The 16,612-nt window shown below is 50.0% G+C and overlaps 1 protein-coding gene across 1 annotated transcript in view; it reads right to left on the bottom strand.

Moving 5' to 3' along the window:
- EZH1 (enhancer of zeste 1 polycomb repressive complex 2 subunit) overlaps positions 1-16,612 on the bottom strand; it is a 39,771-nt gene that overhangs the window by 6,094 nt on the left and 17,065 nt on the right. Inside the window, exons 3-9 of the mRNA XM_015426591.1 lie at positions 15,169-15,297; positions 13,430-13,549; positions 8,960-9,080; positions 8,224-8,397; positions 6,483-6,585; positions 5,289-5,452; positions 3,663-3,754 (exon numbers count right to left, since the gene is read on the bottom strand). Of these exons, the coding sequence (XP_015282077.1) occupies positions 3,663-3,754; positions 5,289-5,452; positions 6,483-6,585; positions 8,224-8,397; positions 8,960-9,080; positions 13,430-13,549; positions 15,169-15,297 (903 nt within the window). The remainder of the gene's footprint in view (positions 1-3,662; positions 3,755-5,288; positions 5,453-6,482; positions 6,586-8,223; positions 8,398-8,959; positions 9,081-13,429; positions 13,550-15,168; positions 15,298-16,612) is intronic.

Below are 16,612 nucleotides of genomic sequence, written 5' to 3'. Positions count from 1 at the left end.
CTGCTGAACGCAACCCAGTGGCAAGCAGGGAGTGGGAGCTGCCCGCGCACACGGAGCTCCCAGGAAGCCGGGCGGGCGCTAAAAAGTGGTGCTTCCTTTCTCAGAGCCCTGAGCTGCTGGGGGGGTCATTTTTTGCCAGAGATCTGTGTGGGGAAGAACTCCACAGAAGCCAGGCGGCAGCCGCTCCTCCTCGATTGGACAGGCCGCTGGTTTCTTTTAGGGGAACAGCAGCAAACACAGGCAATTGGCCGGCTCTCCCTGAGGTTTCTAGAGTTTTGCAGGTTCACCACGTGACACTGATGAGGAGAGGAGGAACCCCACGGAATCCTTGGCAATGATAATGTGGGGTTAGGAAGGGGAGCAGAAAGCTTCCAGACCAGTGTTGCCCCCTTTGAACCCTTTCAACCACTGCTTCAGAGCCCCCTCCCCACCTGTAATTCATCCTCACCCCCACATCCCGGGGGAAGTGTCCGTGTTCTGTGGGCAGCACCCGCTGGGCAGCCTCCATGAAGCGGGAAACCTGCAATCAGACCCCCCCCCAACTAGGCCTTACCAGCTTTGGGGGGCAGTGCCCCCCCTTTGGATCAGGGAGCAGCACTAGGGAAAGGAGCACTCGTCAGACTCGGGCATTTGACTGGCTGTACCTGCTATATTTCAACCTGATACAGTTGACTTGCTCTCTGTACCCCTTACTGCTGCCCCCTGGGGGTGGGTGTGTGTGAGTGTCCGTAGTGAATTAGGGAGGCTAGCTTCGGTAGCTTTCCTACGGGGCCTCAAGACATCTTTCACACGAGAAATGTCCTTGAAGTAAAGTCTGTGCCTGGCTAGATAATATCTTTTATAGTCATTGTAGCAATGCTGACCTGGACGTGAATGGAATCTTGGGGTTGTACCTATATCCTGCTCTCCCGCCTTCGCACCTCGGTCCTAACAAAGCGTTTGATCCCACAGCATCTCATCTCTCTCAATAAAACATTCACTGAAGAAAGTGCGTGGAGAGAGTGATTTGACTGGGAACCTGTCAGCAGTGTTCCCTCCAAGCTGAGTTAGTGTGAGCTAGCTCACAGTTTTTTAGCCTCCAGCTCACACAATGAGCCCTTCCAAAAGGGAGGAGTTGCGCTGCTTCACTGACAAAAACCTGGAGCGGGGTTTTATTAGACTGGCCATCTCCCCTTTCGCGGCTCCAGTACGGTTTCAGAAAAAGTACGGCTGAGGTTATGCACAGACTATCTAGGCTTAAATGCTGTGTCGGTGTCCAATGCATACCCCCTGCCTTTGATAAAAGACCTTTTAGCCAAAGCTGCTAAGGGAAAGATCTTTACAAAGTTGGAGTTGCGAGATGCCTATTTCAGAGTGCGTATACGGGAGGCGGACGAGCATAAAACTGCATTCAACACTCTGCTGGGGGAGTTCGAGTACTTAAGTCATGCCTTTTGGATTGGCAGGAGCCCCAGGAGTTTTCATGAACTTGATCAATGAACTGTTTCACAAGCACCTGTTTAAGGGGGCCGTTGTGTATCTCAATGACGTGTTAGTGTACACGCAAGACATGGACTCACACATGAAACTGGTGCGCGAGGTGCCAACGGCTCTCTATGACAACCACTTGTACGCGAAGCTAAGTGCGAGTTTCATCAAATAGATTTCTTAGGGTTACTGCGGGGCTTGGGGATGAACACCAAGAAGGTGCAGGACATAGTAGGGTGGGAACGTCCCAAAACGCGAAGGCAATTACAATGTTTCCTAGGATTCGCCAGTTTTTACCGCGCATTCATCCCCAACTTCGCCCAAGTGTCGTTACCTTTAACAGATTTATTAAAACGAAGGGGAAAGGCCCCGAGGCGAAAAGGGGGGGGGGAGTAAATTGCAATGGACTCCTGAGTGCCAACAATCGTTTGAGGATTTGAAAAAACTGTTTACCTCAGAGCCTATCCTCCATCATCCAGATGAAAATAAAGATTTTATTGCGTAGGTGGACGCTTCCAATGTAGCTATGGGAGGGGCGATTTTGCAAAGAGGTGCGGATGGCAAACTGCACCCCCTTGCTTACGTTTCAAAAACGTTTTCGGGGGCTGAGCGTAATTGGCCGGTTTGGGACAAAGAGGCTGCGGTCGTGAAGCTGGGACTTACTACATGGCGGCATTGGCTAGAAGGGGCGAGGGTGCTGTTTGAAGTATGGAGAGATCATGAAAATTTAGAGGCTTTGAGAACACCTCGCCGCCTGAACACAAAGCAACTCCGGGGGGTGGAATTTTTCTCCAAGTTCCGGTTCACCATAAAGTACCTCCCAGGGAAGGCTAACTTTCTAGCTGACACCCTCTCTCGCCTCCCACAGCACGCCAGTCAGCATGATGAGGTCACAGACACTGTTTCCCCCCCCGCCCAGTTAGGAGGGGCAGTAATGACACGCAGCCAGGCAAGGGGGGGGGGGGGGGGGAGAGGAGCCGAGTGGCTGGCTGGAAAACCTCAAATCAGCATTCAACCCCCACGATCTAGAGACTGTGGAAAGGGAGGGCCTGCACCAGCGGGATAATGGAAGCCAGTGCAAAGGTGATAAAACGTATGTGCCCGAGGTGCTGAGGGGGGAGGTTTTAACCCAGGGCCATGATAATAAAATGTTGGGACATTTTGGTCATTTAAAAACTTTGCATTTGATACGACGGTTTTGGTGGCCAGGAATGAGAAAAGACATTTCCAAATATGTAGCTGCGTGCCAAACTGGTTTAATGAGTAAGCGGAGAGGAGGAAAGGTGGCTGGTCAACTCCAGCCACTGGAAACGCCCCAACGTCCGTGGGCAGTGATATCAATGGACTTTATAACCGATCTACCTGAGAGCCAAGGGAAGTCCGTTATATGGGTAGGTAGTGGTTGATTTATTTTCCAAACAAGCCCACTTTGTCCCATGTAAACAAATACCCACCGCTAAACAACTTGCTGCCATGTTTTTACATGTGATATGGTTACATACTTTACCAAGGAAGATCATATCTTACCACGGATCTCAGTTCGTTGCCAAATTTTGCTCTCTGTACCCTTATCGCTGCCCTCGCCTGCCATTGCATTCCTGGGGGGTGGGGGAGAGTGTCTGTAGTGATTTAGGAAGGCTAGCTTTGGTAACTTTCCTACGAGGCCTCAAGACATCTTTCACACGAGAAATGTCCTTGAAGTAAAGTCTGTGCTGACGTGGATGTGAATGGAATCTTGGGGTTCTACATATATTCTGCTTTCCCGACTTTGCACCTCAGCCCTAACAAAACATTTGAACCCACAGCATCTCATCTCTCTTAATAAAACATTCACTGAAGAAAGTGCATGGAGAGAGTGATTTGACTGGGAACCTGACAGCGCTTAACCCTTCTCTCTTGGATTTCCCAATTTTTATCTCCCTTTAAGCACGTGTGCTTTCCTCTTAGGGCAAGCAGATGTACCGCACCTGATAGGGCAAAGAGCAGAGCAGAGAAGTGGGGAGATGTCAGTCCCCCAGCTCTGGCTCCCAGAGCCCATTTACCCCCTTTGTAGCTGCTCTGATTGAGAAAGGGGGGAAAAGGACCCATGGGGTATCCTGACCATGCAACTCTCACAGCATCTCTTCTTGGACTTCCAGACATTCATTTATAAGCAATACTTTCCTGTCCTCTGCGCAACCTCTGACTCTACATACCAGCCATAAGAAGCAGTCTGGACCACAAGGCTCTGTCTCAATTTTGGTCTCTCTGCTCTTCCGCTTGTACACGTTGGGCGTCGCATGGAACGCTGAAAGACAGGAACCACTTTGCTCAGACTAAAGCAGCACAGGACTGCAGGCCTCTGAAACAAGGTGTGACCCCCCCCACACACACACACTTTCTAAAACATCAAGTGGACACACCTGCCCACCCGCTACTATTAAAACTTTGAAAAAACGTACTCAAATTTAGCCCCACCCAAGGAGGAAACGAAGACCAGAACCAAATCTCTCACAAAGGATTGCTGGGAAATTGCCAGAGTAATTTCCACTCTGAGAAACAGATGAATCATCCCACTTCATCACCAATTAATACACTAAGCAGAGCCTGGCTGCCCAAGGACCCCGCTTGTCACCAAGAAGAACAGCAGGTTTTTATGCCCCATTTCCTCTGCCCAAAGGAATCTTAAAGCGGCTTCCAATCGCCTTCCCTTCCTCTCCTCACAACGGGCACCTTGCGAGGTAGGTGGGGCCGAGAGACTTCTGAGAGAACGGTGACTGACCCAAGCCCACCCAGCAGGCTTCAGGTGGAGGAGGAGGAGTGGGGAATCAAACCCGGCTCTCCAGGTTAGAGTCCTCTGCTCTTAACCACACGCCACGTGAGCCTAACTAACACTGCTGCCTGGAACTGGAATTCTGATCCAGCTGTTCTATTGCCAGTTTATTCTGGCTTTCATCATATGTTTTTACAGACGTGGAGGGTGCTCAGAGTTTGTTCGGCTTAGCAAGCCAATTCCTGTGCTACACAAACAAATTTTAGAGAGAGAGAAACTGATAAAAACAAGGCAGACAACAACCACGTCCAAAGGACTGGAGGGCACATGTTACAAAGAAGGAGCTTGATCCTGCCAAGAGACAGCCCTTCACTGAGCAAACACTGATGTCCTTCTATCGCTGCTCAATAGAGAGCATTTTAACATATTGTGTCTGTGCCTGGTTTGCCAGTTGTATGGCTGTGGAGAGGAAAGCACTCCAGAGAGTTGTTATTACAGCCCAGAAGACCATTGGCTGCCCTGTCCCATCCCTGGAGGAATTGTATAGTTCTCGATGTTTGAAAAAAGCAAAGAACATCTTTCAGGATTTGTCACATCCTAAACATTCCCTGTTTGAACTACTGCCTTCGGGCAGAAGATACAGGACAATTAAAGCAAGGACAAATAGATTAAAAAATAGTTTTTATTCGAGAGCTATTATTGCCTTAAATGCAGTATGAAATTGGAATTTGGGTGACATTGGTGGTTTTAAGTTGCTATGTGAACCATAAGGGAGTTATGGGACGGTTGTGAAGGGTGTGTGAGTGTATATGAATATTGTTGCAGATCACCGAAATGATTGCATCTTTAATTTCGTTGTACTATGTACAATGACAATAAAGTATATTATTATTATTATGCCAGGAACTGCATAGAGCTGTAGGGAACATTTTTCACCCACGGAGGTCACCCTGATGTCTGCTGCCACCTCCTTGAAACAGTCACTAGCTGAAGACGTTCACTCATAAGCGTAAATGCTGGCGGGGGGGGGGGGGGGGGGGGGGGGGCAGGAGCCGTGCCCGGCACTTACGGTGGAGGAAGCAGTCGTACTTGAAGCAGCGCCTACAAAAAAGAGTGTGGAAGGAGTGCAGGGCCTGCTCACGCTGTACGGACTTGGCACACGGCCCATCGATGTTCGGGGTGCACTGTGGCGGGAGCACATTCGGGTCCGACTCTTCCGTCAGTTCTCTGTATCTGCAGGGGAAGAGCACCACACAGAGACATTCCGGCAGCGCCTTGCCCTACCTGACGGGCAGGGGGAGGGGCCTGCAGGAGAACACAAGAAGCCCTGACTTATAGCGCGCCCCCCCCTCCAAACCCTACCACTTTATGGTTTTTCTGGCAAGAGCCAGACGCTGGCTCCAGAACTGCTCAGGCCATAAGGAACAGCCCAGGGACACGGTCAAGACCCAGGGCACATTCTACACATCTGTGCTCTCCCAGCCACGTGGCAAGACATGAAACTGTAGGATCAGAGTAGGAAGGGGCCACAACGCAATGCAGCCCCACCCCCTGCTGTGAGCCCTGGTCCCCTGCTGACCAGACAGATCAGCCCACAGACCTCACTTCACATGGAGTCAGCAGAGAAGAGGCCCACGGTGTCACCGGAGGACACCCAAGCCAGCCCCCCACCCCCCACCCCGGTTATCACTTCCACACAGTAATCAAAGTGCAACTTGCAGGCTGATCTCCTATCCGGGGAAACGGCCGCTGGAACATACTGCTTTTTAATACAGATTCGGAATGCATTCCAGGTGCAGATCTTGGGGATTTTTACCTTAATAAACTGTTGTCCCCAAACCAGAAAAAACAACGGTACTGTCAACTAAGCTGCCAATAGTACGGTGTCTGTTTCTCTTTGCTGTGCGTTCCTTCCCTTGCGCTTAATTGCCTCTTCGCTGCAACGCATATCTCTCAAGGCCACTGGAGGAGTTGCTGTGTCTGGAAGTCGTGGGAAGCTTCTCATCTACCCGGCTTCTGCAGCCGTTAGTTCTCAGCCAAATGCCCGCGCACGGGAACCCACCTAATTGGGTAATACATGGGGGGGGGGGTATACGAATGCCCTATAACCTATTATGCGCATAGATCACCCACCATTCCTAACAGTGTTCATGTTACTGCATCTATGGCTTTTCAATAAAAGTAAAACCTTCTTGGAAGTGTGTACTTCGTTGTTTTGCTGTGGGTCCTGACAGGTACTTGGGTCCTACTGGAAAATCCTTACCTCTCCTTCATATCCTCTGGAAAACCATTTTCAGGGAACATTGATGAAATAGCAGTAAAGATCATGTCATTTGGAAAGTGCTTCTTGGGACATTTCTTGCTGCCTGTATCAGGTAGGAAGGGAAGAGTGAGCATTTCCAAATTAAGGCACACGTTCTGCTTTCCAGGAATAGCCTTTCAACATAAGCTGGGCCTGGAAGATAACCAACATACAACAAGTACCGTGCACAGATGATTATAACATATCATAAATTATTTTATAATTTTTGAAAAATATTTTTACAATAATTTGTACATATATAATAAATCATCTTAATCCAAAACATCAAAAATCATCTCCAAGAATCTCAAAAGCTATTGTACAACCTTTAATAATAGTCCTCCTAAGTTAAATAAAGTTTCAAGAGGGAGGACTCCTTAAAGTCTCTTTATAACATGTGCTTGTGTCTTCCTCCAACAGAGGTCCAGATATCCTTCTGTTTCCGAATCTTCCTCAGGGAGTTCAACAATAATTTTCAGCACAAGGTTGCCACATACCAAAGTTTTAATCCAAAATTCTCTTCAATGAACGCTGCAAAAAAAATTTTGATGAGCTACAAGCCTCCTCCAAAGTGAAAAGCATGTTATAATCATCTGTGCACGGTACTTGTTGTATGTTGGCTTTCCTACTTACCGTGGGTCCTTATTTGGTTTTGTGAATTGCTGTATTGGGGCCTGGAGGATAATCAGAAGCAAACTACTAAAGATTGAGAACGTGCTTGGGAGTCAGGTTGCAACAGTGACTGAGTGTGACCAAATCATCTGTAACAGCTTCACCCTCAAGACACTACAAAAATGGCCACCATTTCTGGAGGAGGAGAGAAGGGGGCGTAGAGAAGCAATCTTGGCACGCTTGGCTGTTCTACTTGGTGGCAAGACTTGTGGCAGAAAGTGAAGAGGACCTAAAGAGCCTCTTGCTCAGAGTAAAAGAGGAGAGCGCAAAAGTGGGCTTGAAGCTCAACACCAAAAAAACTGAGATCATGGCATCTGGCCCCATCACTCTTTGGCAAATAGAAGGGGAAGTTGTGGAAGTAGTGACAGACTTCACGTTCCTGGGATCCCAGATCACCGCAGATCGTGACAGCAGCCATGAAATTAAAAGACGCCTGCTCCTTGGGAGGAAAGCGATGGCAGACCTAAACAGCATGATAAAAAGTAGAGACATCACCCTGCCAACAAAAGTCCGCATGGTCAAAGCAATGGTGTTCCCAGTAGTCATGTATGGCTGCGAGAGTTGGACTATAAGGAAGGCCGAGCGCCGAAGAATAGATTCTTTTGAACTATGGTGCTGGAGAAGACTCTTGAGAGTCCCTTGGACTGCAAGAAGATCAAATCAGTCAATCCTAAAAGAAATCAACCCTGACTGTTCCCTGGAAGGCCAGATAATGAAAACGAAGCTCAAATACTTTGGCCACCAAATGAGAAGGGAGCACTCACTGGAGAAGACCCTGATGCTGGGAAAGATTGAAGGTCAAAGAAGACGGGGACGGCAAAGGATGAGATGGTTAGACAATATCATAGATGCAATGAACATGAAGTTGAGCCAACTTCAGAGGACGGCGGAAGACAGGAGGGCCTGGCGTGATCTGGTCCATGGGGTCGCGAAGAGTCGGACTCGACTGTGCAACTGAACAACAACAAGACTTGTGGAAATGTGGTGGCATCAGAGCGAGCAAAGGAGGAAGGCGTATAAAGAGACTCACTTTCCACGGAAAGCCGCTTTCTCTTCCGAGTGACGGGCAGCTCCTCCTTCCCGGCTTCCAGCTTGCCCTCGGCGGCGTCGTGCCCTTCCTCCTCCTCCTCGGAGTACTGATTCAGGGCGTCAACCAGCTCGAGAAACACAGCGTCGCTGATGAGGACTGAAGTAGACAGCATTTCTGGAAGAGAGAACCGGTGGATGCCGGGGTCTGCGGGAGGCTCCAAGTGATGATGATGATGAGATGAGATTGGATTTATACCCCATGGCCCTTCACTACCCAAAGGAGTCTCAGAGCGGCTTACAAACTCCCTTCCCCTCCCCACAACAGACACCCTGTGAGGTGGGTGGGGCTGAGAGAGCTCTTGACACAAACTGCTCTTTCAGGATCAGTTGTGCCAGAGCTTGTGACCGACCCAAGGTCACACCAGCAGCTGCACGTGGTGGGGTGGGGAATCAAACCCGGTTCTCCCAGATTAGAGTCTGCACACTTAACCACGACACCACACTGGCTCTACACCAAACAGCATGGCACCGGACCTGCCTCCTATCAGGAAAGGCCGGGCTGTTGGGGGCCACACAGGCATGGAGGCTGGCCCTGCCTCCTGGCAAGGGCAGAACGATACTTGCCTCCCGCCCGGACTAGCGGAGGAGCACCCAGAGGGAGGGTGGGGGCCCCTTTCAGAGAAGACACCAAGGATTCACAGGGTCTTCCCCCCCCCCGGCTGGGGGTCCCCGCTTACCTTCCTCTCCGTGCACTTTGCCATCATAGTTGTTGATGAGCTCCTCGATGAAGGTCTCGTCTTCCTCTTTCACCTCGTCCCCCATGTAGGGGATGTTGCACAGGACAGTTTCGTCCTCCACCTGTCGGACAGAGCACACACCGCCCGTGGGAGCCTCTGCCCCTTGCCCATTCCATGAGGGGAGCTCTGAGGCGCAGGGGGCACGGACCTCGTCCCACAAAGCAAGCGTCTTGACCCGAACGTGTGACCCGCTCGGGCTTCAGGGAGCAGGTCCTTGCGCTCAAGAGTAAATGGGAAAACTCTACCCCAGAGGAGACCCACCAGAACACAACACTTGGGAGGCAAGGAAAAGAAGAGTTAGACACTTTCAAGAGGAGTACTCAGAATCTAGCTCTCTGCAAATGCAAATCATAGTTTTAACAGTACTACTGTACACTTTACGTCGTTAAGGACTTGATACAGTAACTTGTAGGGAGCTGCGGTGGCTCAAGTGGTTAAGACGCTGAACTGCAGGCTGTGGAAGGTCAGTAGTTCAGCAGTTCGAGACCCGAGTGTGCCGCATGACGGAGTGAGCTCCCGTCTCTAGTTCCAGCTCCTGCCAACCGAGCAATTCGAAAGCAAGACATTCCAAGTAGATAAACAGGGACCACTTCGGTGGGAAGGTAACAGCGTTCCGTGTGCCTTGGTGTTTAGTCATGCCGGCCACATGACCACTGAAATGTCTTCGGACAGCGCTGGCTCTACGGCTTTGAAACGGAGATGAGCACCGCAACCGTAGAGTCGGACTCGACTGGCTTTCGAGCAAGGGAACCTTTACCTTTACCTTTTTATAGTAACTTGTGCTTGTTTGATGGCTAGTGCCCAAGATGCCCGGGGTCTTTGTAAAAGGAAAGATGCAAATTTATAAAGACATTTGACATGACTTGAAAAATTGTTTCTTTCTCTGAACTTTACTAGATCGATTGGAAACCTAAGGCAATCTATCTTGGACAGATTTACTTGGTCCATTAGATTTTAGGGTCATCCTATATTGGTTAAAGATCCTTACAGTCAAATTTTATATTTTAGGGTCGGGAAGAGATCCAAGAAGCCCAGAAGGTATCCATGTAATACCTTTAGTAGGACCAACCCCATGACACATAACATTTAATAATACATTATTCAAAAGTTTATTTTTTAAATACCTGCCTTGATGAAAAACTCTCGGGAACTCAAAAGCTTAACTAACAAAGGCACTACATGGATGGTGTTTTTGGCTTTTCCTTTGAACGAGCACAGCTGTGAACAATTTGCCAGAAAAGCAGAGACATCAGGAGAGTTAAGATTCTTACAAGGCAGCTGAAACACATGAAGTAAAAACATCAGACTCTGAGGAAGGAGGTTTTAATACTCCCCAGGGGATTGGGAGGGGGGGTGACCACCGCCACAGATCTTTCATCACGACCACGCAACTACTGACACCAGTCCCAGGGAGAGGCCTTTGACAGTTCCGGAACATTCCAGCCAATTGACCAGTCAAATATCAATCAAGGATTTTAAGGACACAGTCCGCCCTCTATTATGACACACAGCACACTGTTACACATACTACATGGACTGTGTCTCCGGGTCTGGAGAGGAGGATTACTTTTGGAACAACATCGCTATAAAGAGCATCTCTCAAGTACCTTTTAAAGAATTAACTACTTTAAAACAAAAAGAAATTTGCGTGGTTTGATCTCTCTCTCACTTGCAGCAACCTCTCTCTCCTGCATTTTAATCCAGCCGGTGCCTTCAGTTCTTTCAGCATCTACATTTTTGCTCGACCAGAGTCCAATCGCTGTCAGGCCACATGGAAGGGACACTCTCTAGGTCCCGCGGCGAGCAAGGTGGAGCCAGCTGTGGTCCTTTGCCCCCAATGCCTACTTTCAGACTGGATTAGAGTAGCTGGCCAGGAGAAGCCTGCCATCCTTCGCTTAGAGCGGAGTTTTTAAAGCATCCACAGGAGACGTTTCCATCTCTAGAGGGGCTACAGAGGCCTACGAGACGACAAGCTGCCAAAGGTTCTCCACTCTGTTGGCAATGGGGGGGGGGGATAAAGCTAGAGAGGCGAACATCTCCTCACTGGCCCCTCGGGGCCTGGGCCAGCCAAGTGAAGCCCTCCACAGGAGGACGGAGGCAGCTGCCATTTGCCCCTCAAGGGCAAGCAAGACCGAAGCTGGTCTGCCAAACGCTCCACTGCTGCTGGACTGAGAAGAGAGCCAGGCGCATCGTCCAGAAACCGTCCTTATCAGCCAGCCCCCTAGTCCTCTGCTGACCAGCCCGCCGGGATTACTGCCAGCTGTCGTGCCAACTCCACACCCACAAAAGCCTCTCGGGGAAACAGCCCAAGAATCCCCCCCCCCTCCAGAAGACTGCACCTTTGGTCTGGCAAGGGGGACAGGGCACTTGAGAAGCGCCTCCTTGCCCATCACCACCTAGGCTGCAGGACTGGAGCGCCGGTCGACCGGAAGCTCCCGGAACGGTCGGGAGGAGCCGATTTTAGAGAGGGCAGTATGTCAGCTATGCTGCCATGGGGGTTGGGGAGTTCATTCTGTGTCTTGGTAATTGCTCTTGCATTCCAATCTCTGCTGCAATGCTTATCGCTACAGATGTGCAGGAGGAGGATGTGTTGTCTGGAAGTCTCCTGTGTACCGTGAGAGACTACCGGTTCCCAGCTTTCGCCACCTAACGGTTTCCTAGCTGGTCCCGCGCGCGGGAGGGTGCCTAATTGGCCAATGCCTGGGGGGGGGGTGCATACGAATACCCTATATCCTATTATGCTCTACAGGCTGTGGCCATTCCTAACAGTGCCTGTGTTACTGCAGCTATAGCTTTGCAATAAAAGTATAACCGTTCCTGAATGCGTGTACTTCGTTGATAGCTGTGGGTTCTGACACCTGTTAACCAAGAGAGCTCATTCTCCACCCACCCCGTGTCACGCTTGCCGCCTGTAAGCACACATTCATCCATGGAGAGGTGTTGTTCAAAGTGTGGGATTTTTTCCTGCACGAAAAAAATCTCCCTCTGGGAAAACTCGGAGGACGTTGCAAGTCGCCTACTGAATCCCCTTGACAAATGGTATCCAATACCTGAGAAAAGGAATCTAGATACATTTGATTGGGAAAACAAAGGTAAAGGTAAAGGTTCCCTTGCTTGAAAGCCAGTCAAATCCGACTCCAGGGTTGCGGTGCTCATCTCCGTTTCAAAGCTGAAGAGCCAGTGCTGTCCGAAGACATTTCCATGGTCATGTGGCCAGCATGACTAAACACCAAGGTGCACGGAACGCTGTTACCTTCCCACTGAAGTGGTACCTATTTATCTACTTGCAATTTCTTGCTTTCAAACTGCTAGGTTGGCAGTAGCTGGAACTAGAGATGGGAGCTCACTCTGTCATGCGGCACACTCAGGTCTCGAACTGCTGAACTACCGACCTTCCACAGCCTGCAGTTCAGCGTCTTAACCACTTGAGCCACCGCAGCTCAAGTGGTTAACATAAGGGAAAACATAAAAGATCTTAAATATAAGTTCCCAACCTATGGCTGAACGTCGCACGTCAATGTGCAAGTATCTGTTCACTTTTCCAATTAAGGTTTTGGTGGCTTATTTCATCGTGATTTTCCATAGTTGTGCCTGTGTTAGGTTTAGGATTGCTAAGGAAGACAGTATTCACCCCTTCTTAAGTACTTGGCGTATTCTTTTTTTTTTTTATGCACTCTGCTGTATTGTAATGCATTTTACCTTGTATAAATTTTAATTTAAGAAAACGGAGAGGTGTTGTTTTCAGAGATGGAGATGACGAGTTAGCCCCATCCACCTGAACGCAGCCCAGCTGCCACGGCTTAACCAGAAGCCAGGGGCTATGGGAGAACAGGGGATTCAGGAGCACAGACAACAAATACGCAATAAGCTTTAAGGAATGTAGACGAAAGTAAAGGTAAAGGTAAAGGTTCCCTTGCTCGAAAGCCAGTCGAGTCCGACTCTAGGGTTGCGGTGCTCATCTCCATTTCAAAGCCGAAGAGCCAGCGCTGTCCGAAGACATTTCCGTGGTCATGTGGCCAGCATGACTAACACCGAGGCGCACGGAATGCTATTACCTTCCCACCGAAGCAGCACCTATTTATCTACTTGCAATTTCTTGCTTTCGAACTGCTAGGTTGGCAGGAGCTGGAACTAGAGACGGGAGCCCACTCCGTCATGCGGCAACTCGGGTCTCGAACTGCTGAACGACCGACCTTCCGCAGCCTGCAGTTCAGCGTCTTCACCCCTTGAGTCACCGCATCTTAACCACTTGAGCCACCGCATCCCTCAAAAACAGCAGGTGACTAGAGCGCAGACACCCCCCAAACAGACACGAAAGCCAGAGTACAGAGCATCACCGATTCAAAGAAAGCCACGGGTGGGCAAACAGCCAACTGGGACAAGCCATCACATGCCACAGGGGTGACTTACCATGAAATTCTGTTGGAGTGGGGACCAGGAATACATGATGGGCACCAGGGCCACAGTGTTGAGAGTCCGCATGAACAAGGTCTGTGTGGTGAAGCTGGGGAAGAGGCTCTCAATCGTGCACTAGAGCAGGGAGAAAAGTTGTGGTTGATAAGAAAAGGTCTGTAGGAAAAAGGTCCCCCCACTCCAAGAAAAGGTCCCCCCACCCCAAACAGGCCTCTTCCTGCCAAGAGCCACTTCTATTCCATTTCAGGATGGAAGGAGGAATATTAGCTGTCATGCAGTCGGGTGTGTGGGGTAGGGATAAACATGCTCTTAAAATAACACAGGCTTATCTGTTGGGCTTCAGAAATCAGATCCCCCCAACTTACATTCCAGGAGTAGGATGGCATTTTACAGTAACGGAGGCGCAGCCGAATCACCAGGCTGTCAATTGCCTTCATTACTAACCTCTCACTCCTTTGGGCCTTTAACCTACATTTCTGAAGTGACTGGTCATAAAGTGATCTCGGAGAGAAAACGTTCCTCTGTTTGACCCAGGAATGAAACCCTCAAATTAGGGAAGAAATCCACAAATCACCCAGCCTTGGGCACATTTGTGTCAAGATTCTGGTTCTGAGGACAGGCTCCTGAACGCCTGGGCCACGGGATAAAGGGGAGTTAATACAGTTTTACTAAAGCCATGATCACTGGATTTAACGGGTTGGGCCCTTGGGGAAAATCTCACTCACGTCCACTGTTCCCTCTAAGCTGAGTTAGTGTGAGCCAGCTCACAGTTTTTTTAGCCTCTGGCTCACACGTTTTTGTCTTCGCTCAGGAAGGAGGGCTCCAGGGCAAACTAACTGATGCAGTTGCCAAATCGCCCGCTCACCACTTTAATGCCAGTAGCTCACAAAGCAGAATTTTTGCTCACAGGACTTAGAGGGAGCCTTGCTCACGTCACCTACTCAGCTGCTTGGACACATTTTTACCAGGCAGCTGGGAAAGGAGGTGAGCTATTCCAAGCAAGTCCACTCCCAAATGTTTCCCTGCAACTATAGGGGATAGACATTTTAAGAAGAAAAAACCCCCAAAATTCTCAGGCACGATTCACACATTTTAATGTCTCTGTGTCCCCCTGCGTGGCCAGACAGTCGCATACTTGGAAATTACTTCTCAGGTGCACAACGGCCTGTTATGATTGGGACCACAGTGCATGGAGAGAGAGAGAGAGAGAGAGAGAGAGAGAGAGAGAGAGAGAGAGAGAGAGAGAGAACCCCCCCCCCTAGGTTTTCCTAACCTTAAATACACCCAGGGAGCCACTATTTGCCCAGCTGAGGGGAGACACATGTAGCCATCAGCACATGTACGTTTTTGCATCAGGGTAAACAGCTGCTTCCTGAAGCTGCTTCAGGTGGGGACTCACCCCCACCCTCCACATGCTGTGAACCATCCAAATCAGTCCTGCACGGTCCTGGGAATTAAGTTCCAAGCAGAAAACTCCAGGTGGGCGTTTGATGGACAGCCACAAGGACTTTATAAAATGAGCTGGCCCTCAGTGGGACAGACAGTTAGCGCGTCTGATACGGGCCAGTCCTCCAAATTCCGGTGAGAAGACCATACACTACGGAACGGCAAAAAAGTACACACGGTGCGGTATTCTTGGGGTGTGAACAGCAAGGCTGGAAAAGTAGGCCCAAAGGATCCCTGTGTCCCCAGCAAGATGCCACGTAGAAAGGCCAACGGCGGCCCACTCACAATACCTGTTTGAGGAAAGGATGTCCCCGAACCAGCTTCATCGACTGAACAGGCTGAACTCGGAGCCTCTTCCAGTCCTCATTCAGGATGTTTGTCTTTTCTTGTACCTTCGCATAGTTAGAGGCAAACAAAGCCTGTAAAGAAGAGAGAGAAGCACTAAAGATTTGAGTGCTAGCCCCATCTTTTAGCATCAAAGGGAGCGGAATCCCCTTGACAAGGTGTTCCACGCAGACCCCCCCACCACCATCTCAACAATCAGAAAGTTGACTGTAAGCCTCCAACCCGATCAAGGAAAACAACGACCTTCTGCAGGAAGCAGGCAGAGCTTCAAAGAGGAAACCCACAACAACTTTATGACTTCTACTACTACTACAACACAGTCTTGTGGCACTTAACAAATGTACTGTGGCAGAAGTCCACGTGGAACCTTTTGCTGCAGACTAAGAGGGTTATAGAGGCACTGGAGGAGGAGCTGGCTGGCCTGCTCCGGTTTCTCTAGGCTCCAGCAGGCCTCCTGAGGGACAGGAGGAGAGGCTGGGAGAGGAGGAAGAGGAAGAGTGTCAGCAAGCTGCCATGGTGTTCTGTGTAACTTCTGATTGTACATATATGATCCCTGTCCCTGCCAGCTGGCCCCTGTGTTTTCTATGCTGTAATGCCAAAGTAAAACAACTGGAGGATGTGAGGGGGAGAGTATGCTTCACTGTTAGCTTCTTACTTATCAAGCCTGTGAACTGCACCAAGCCTGTGAACTGCACCTGTGTTTTGTCTACTGTTCGCCTGGTTCCCAAGACTTGAGCAGGCAACCGTTTTCTCCTGCCCGCCAGCGGGAACGTTATCCATTGGTTGTGTTTCTAACTTGAATCCCTTTATCATGTCTGCCCTAACTGCTTGTGTTCAGTTCTAACAAAGAACGTGTTTGAGTATCTTTCCAATGCTTTGAAATAAACTTTACTTTCTTTGAAACGTGGATTTATTCTCGATGCTTGGGGATCCAACATATTGTTAGAACTCCTTTTCTCCTATCGTCCCGATTCTGGCGAGACCATGAGCGGGTCTGAGGGAAACCTACCTACCACGGAGGGGGACACAGGATCGGTCCCCACTACCTCCGCACCTTTGATTGTGACGACTACCGCACCAGGGGAAGGTGCTGTGGGGGGAGCGATTCCCCGACTGCCTGCCTACCTGTCTTGGCCGCCTCCAACCCCTTCGAATTGGGGTGCGCGGAAGACACCGGCGCAGGACGACTGGGCTTTGTACAACACCCAAGGCACCAGGGAGGTGTACTCCCGTCGAGGCAGTGGGCTTCGAGAAAGTCTCTTTGACAAAGGAATGTTTCCCGACTCCGGGAGTTCGGGGGAGACTGGGAGTTATCGGAGAGACGTGGAAGACTGGATGTTTGAGCCGGTGGGGGACGGGGCCCGTGCGAGATCCTCGGAGGGAGCTGCA

The sequence above is a fragment of the Gekko japonicus genome, unplaced genomic scaffold (assembly GCF_001447785.1).
Source record: "Gekko japonicus isolate JY-2015 unplaced genomic scaffold, Gekko_japonicus_V1.1 scaffold1636, whole genome shotgun sequence".
NCBI classification, from domain to species: domain Eukaryota; kingdom Metazoa; phylum Chordata; class Lepidosauria; order Squamata; family Gekkonidae; genus Gekko; species Gekko japonicus.
The sequence above is the reverse complement of the archived record's forward strand: the minus strand, read 5'-3'. Positions and strand labels throughout refer to the sequence as shown.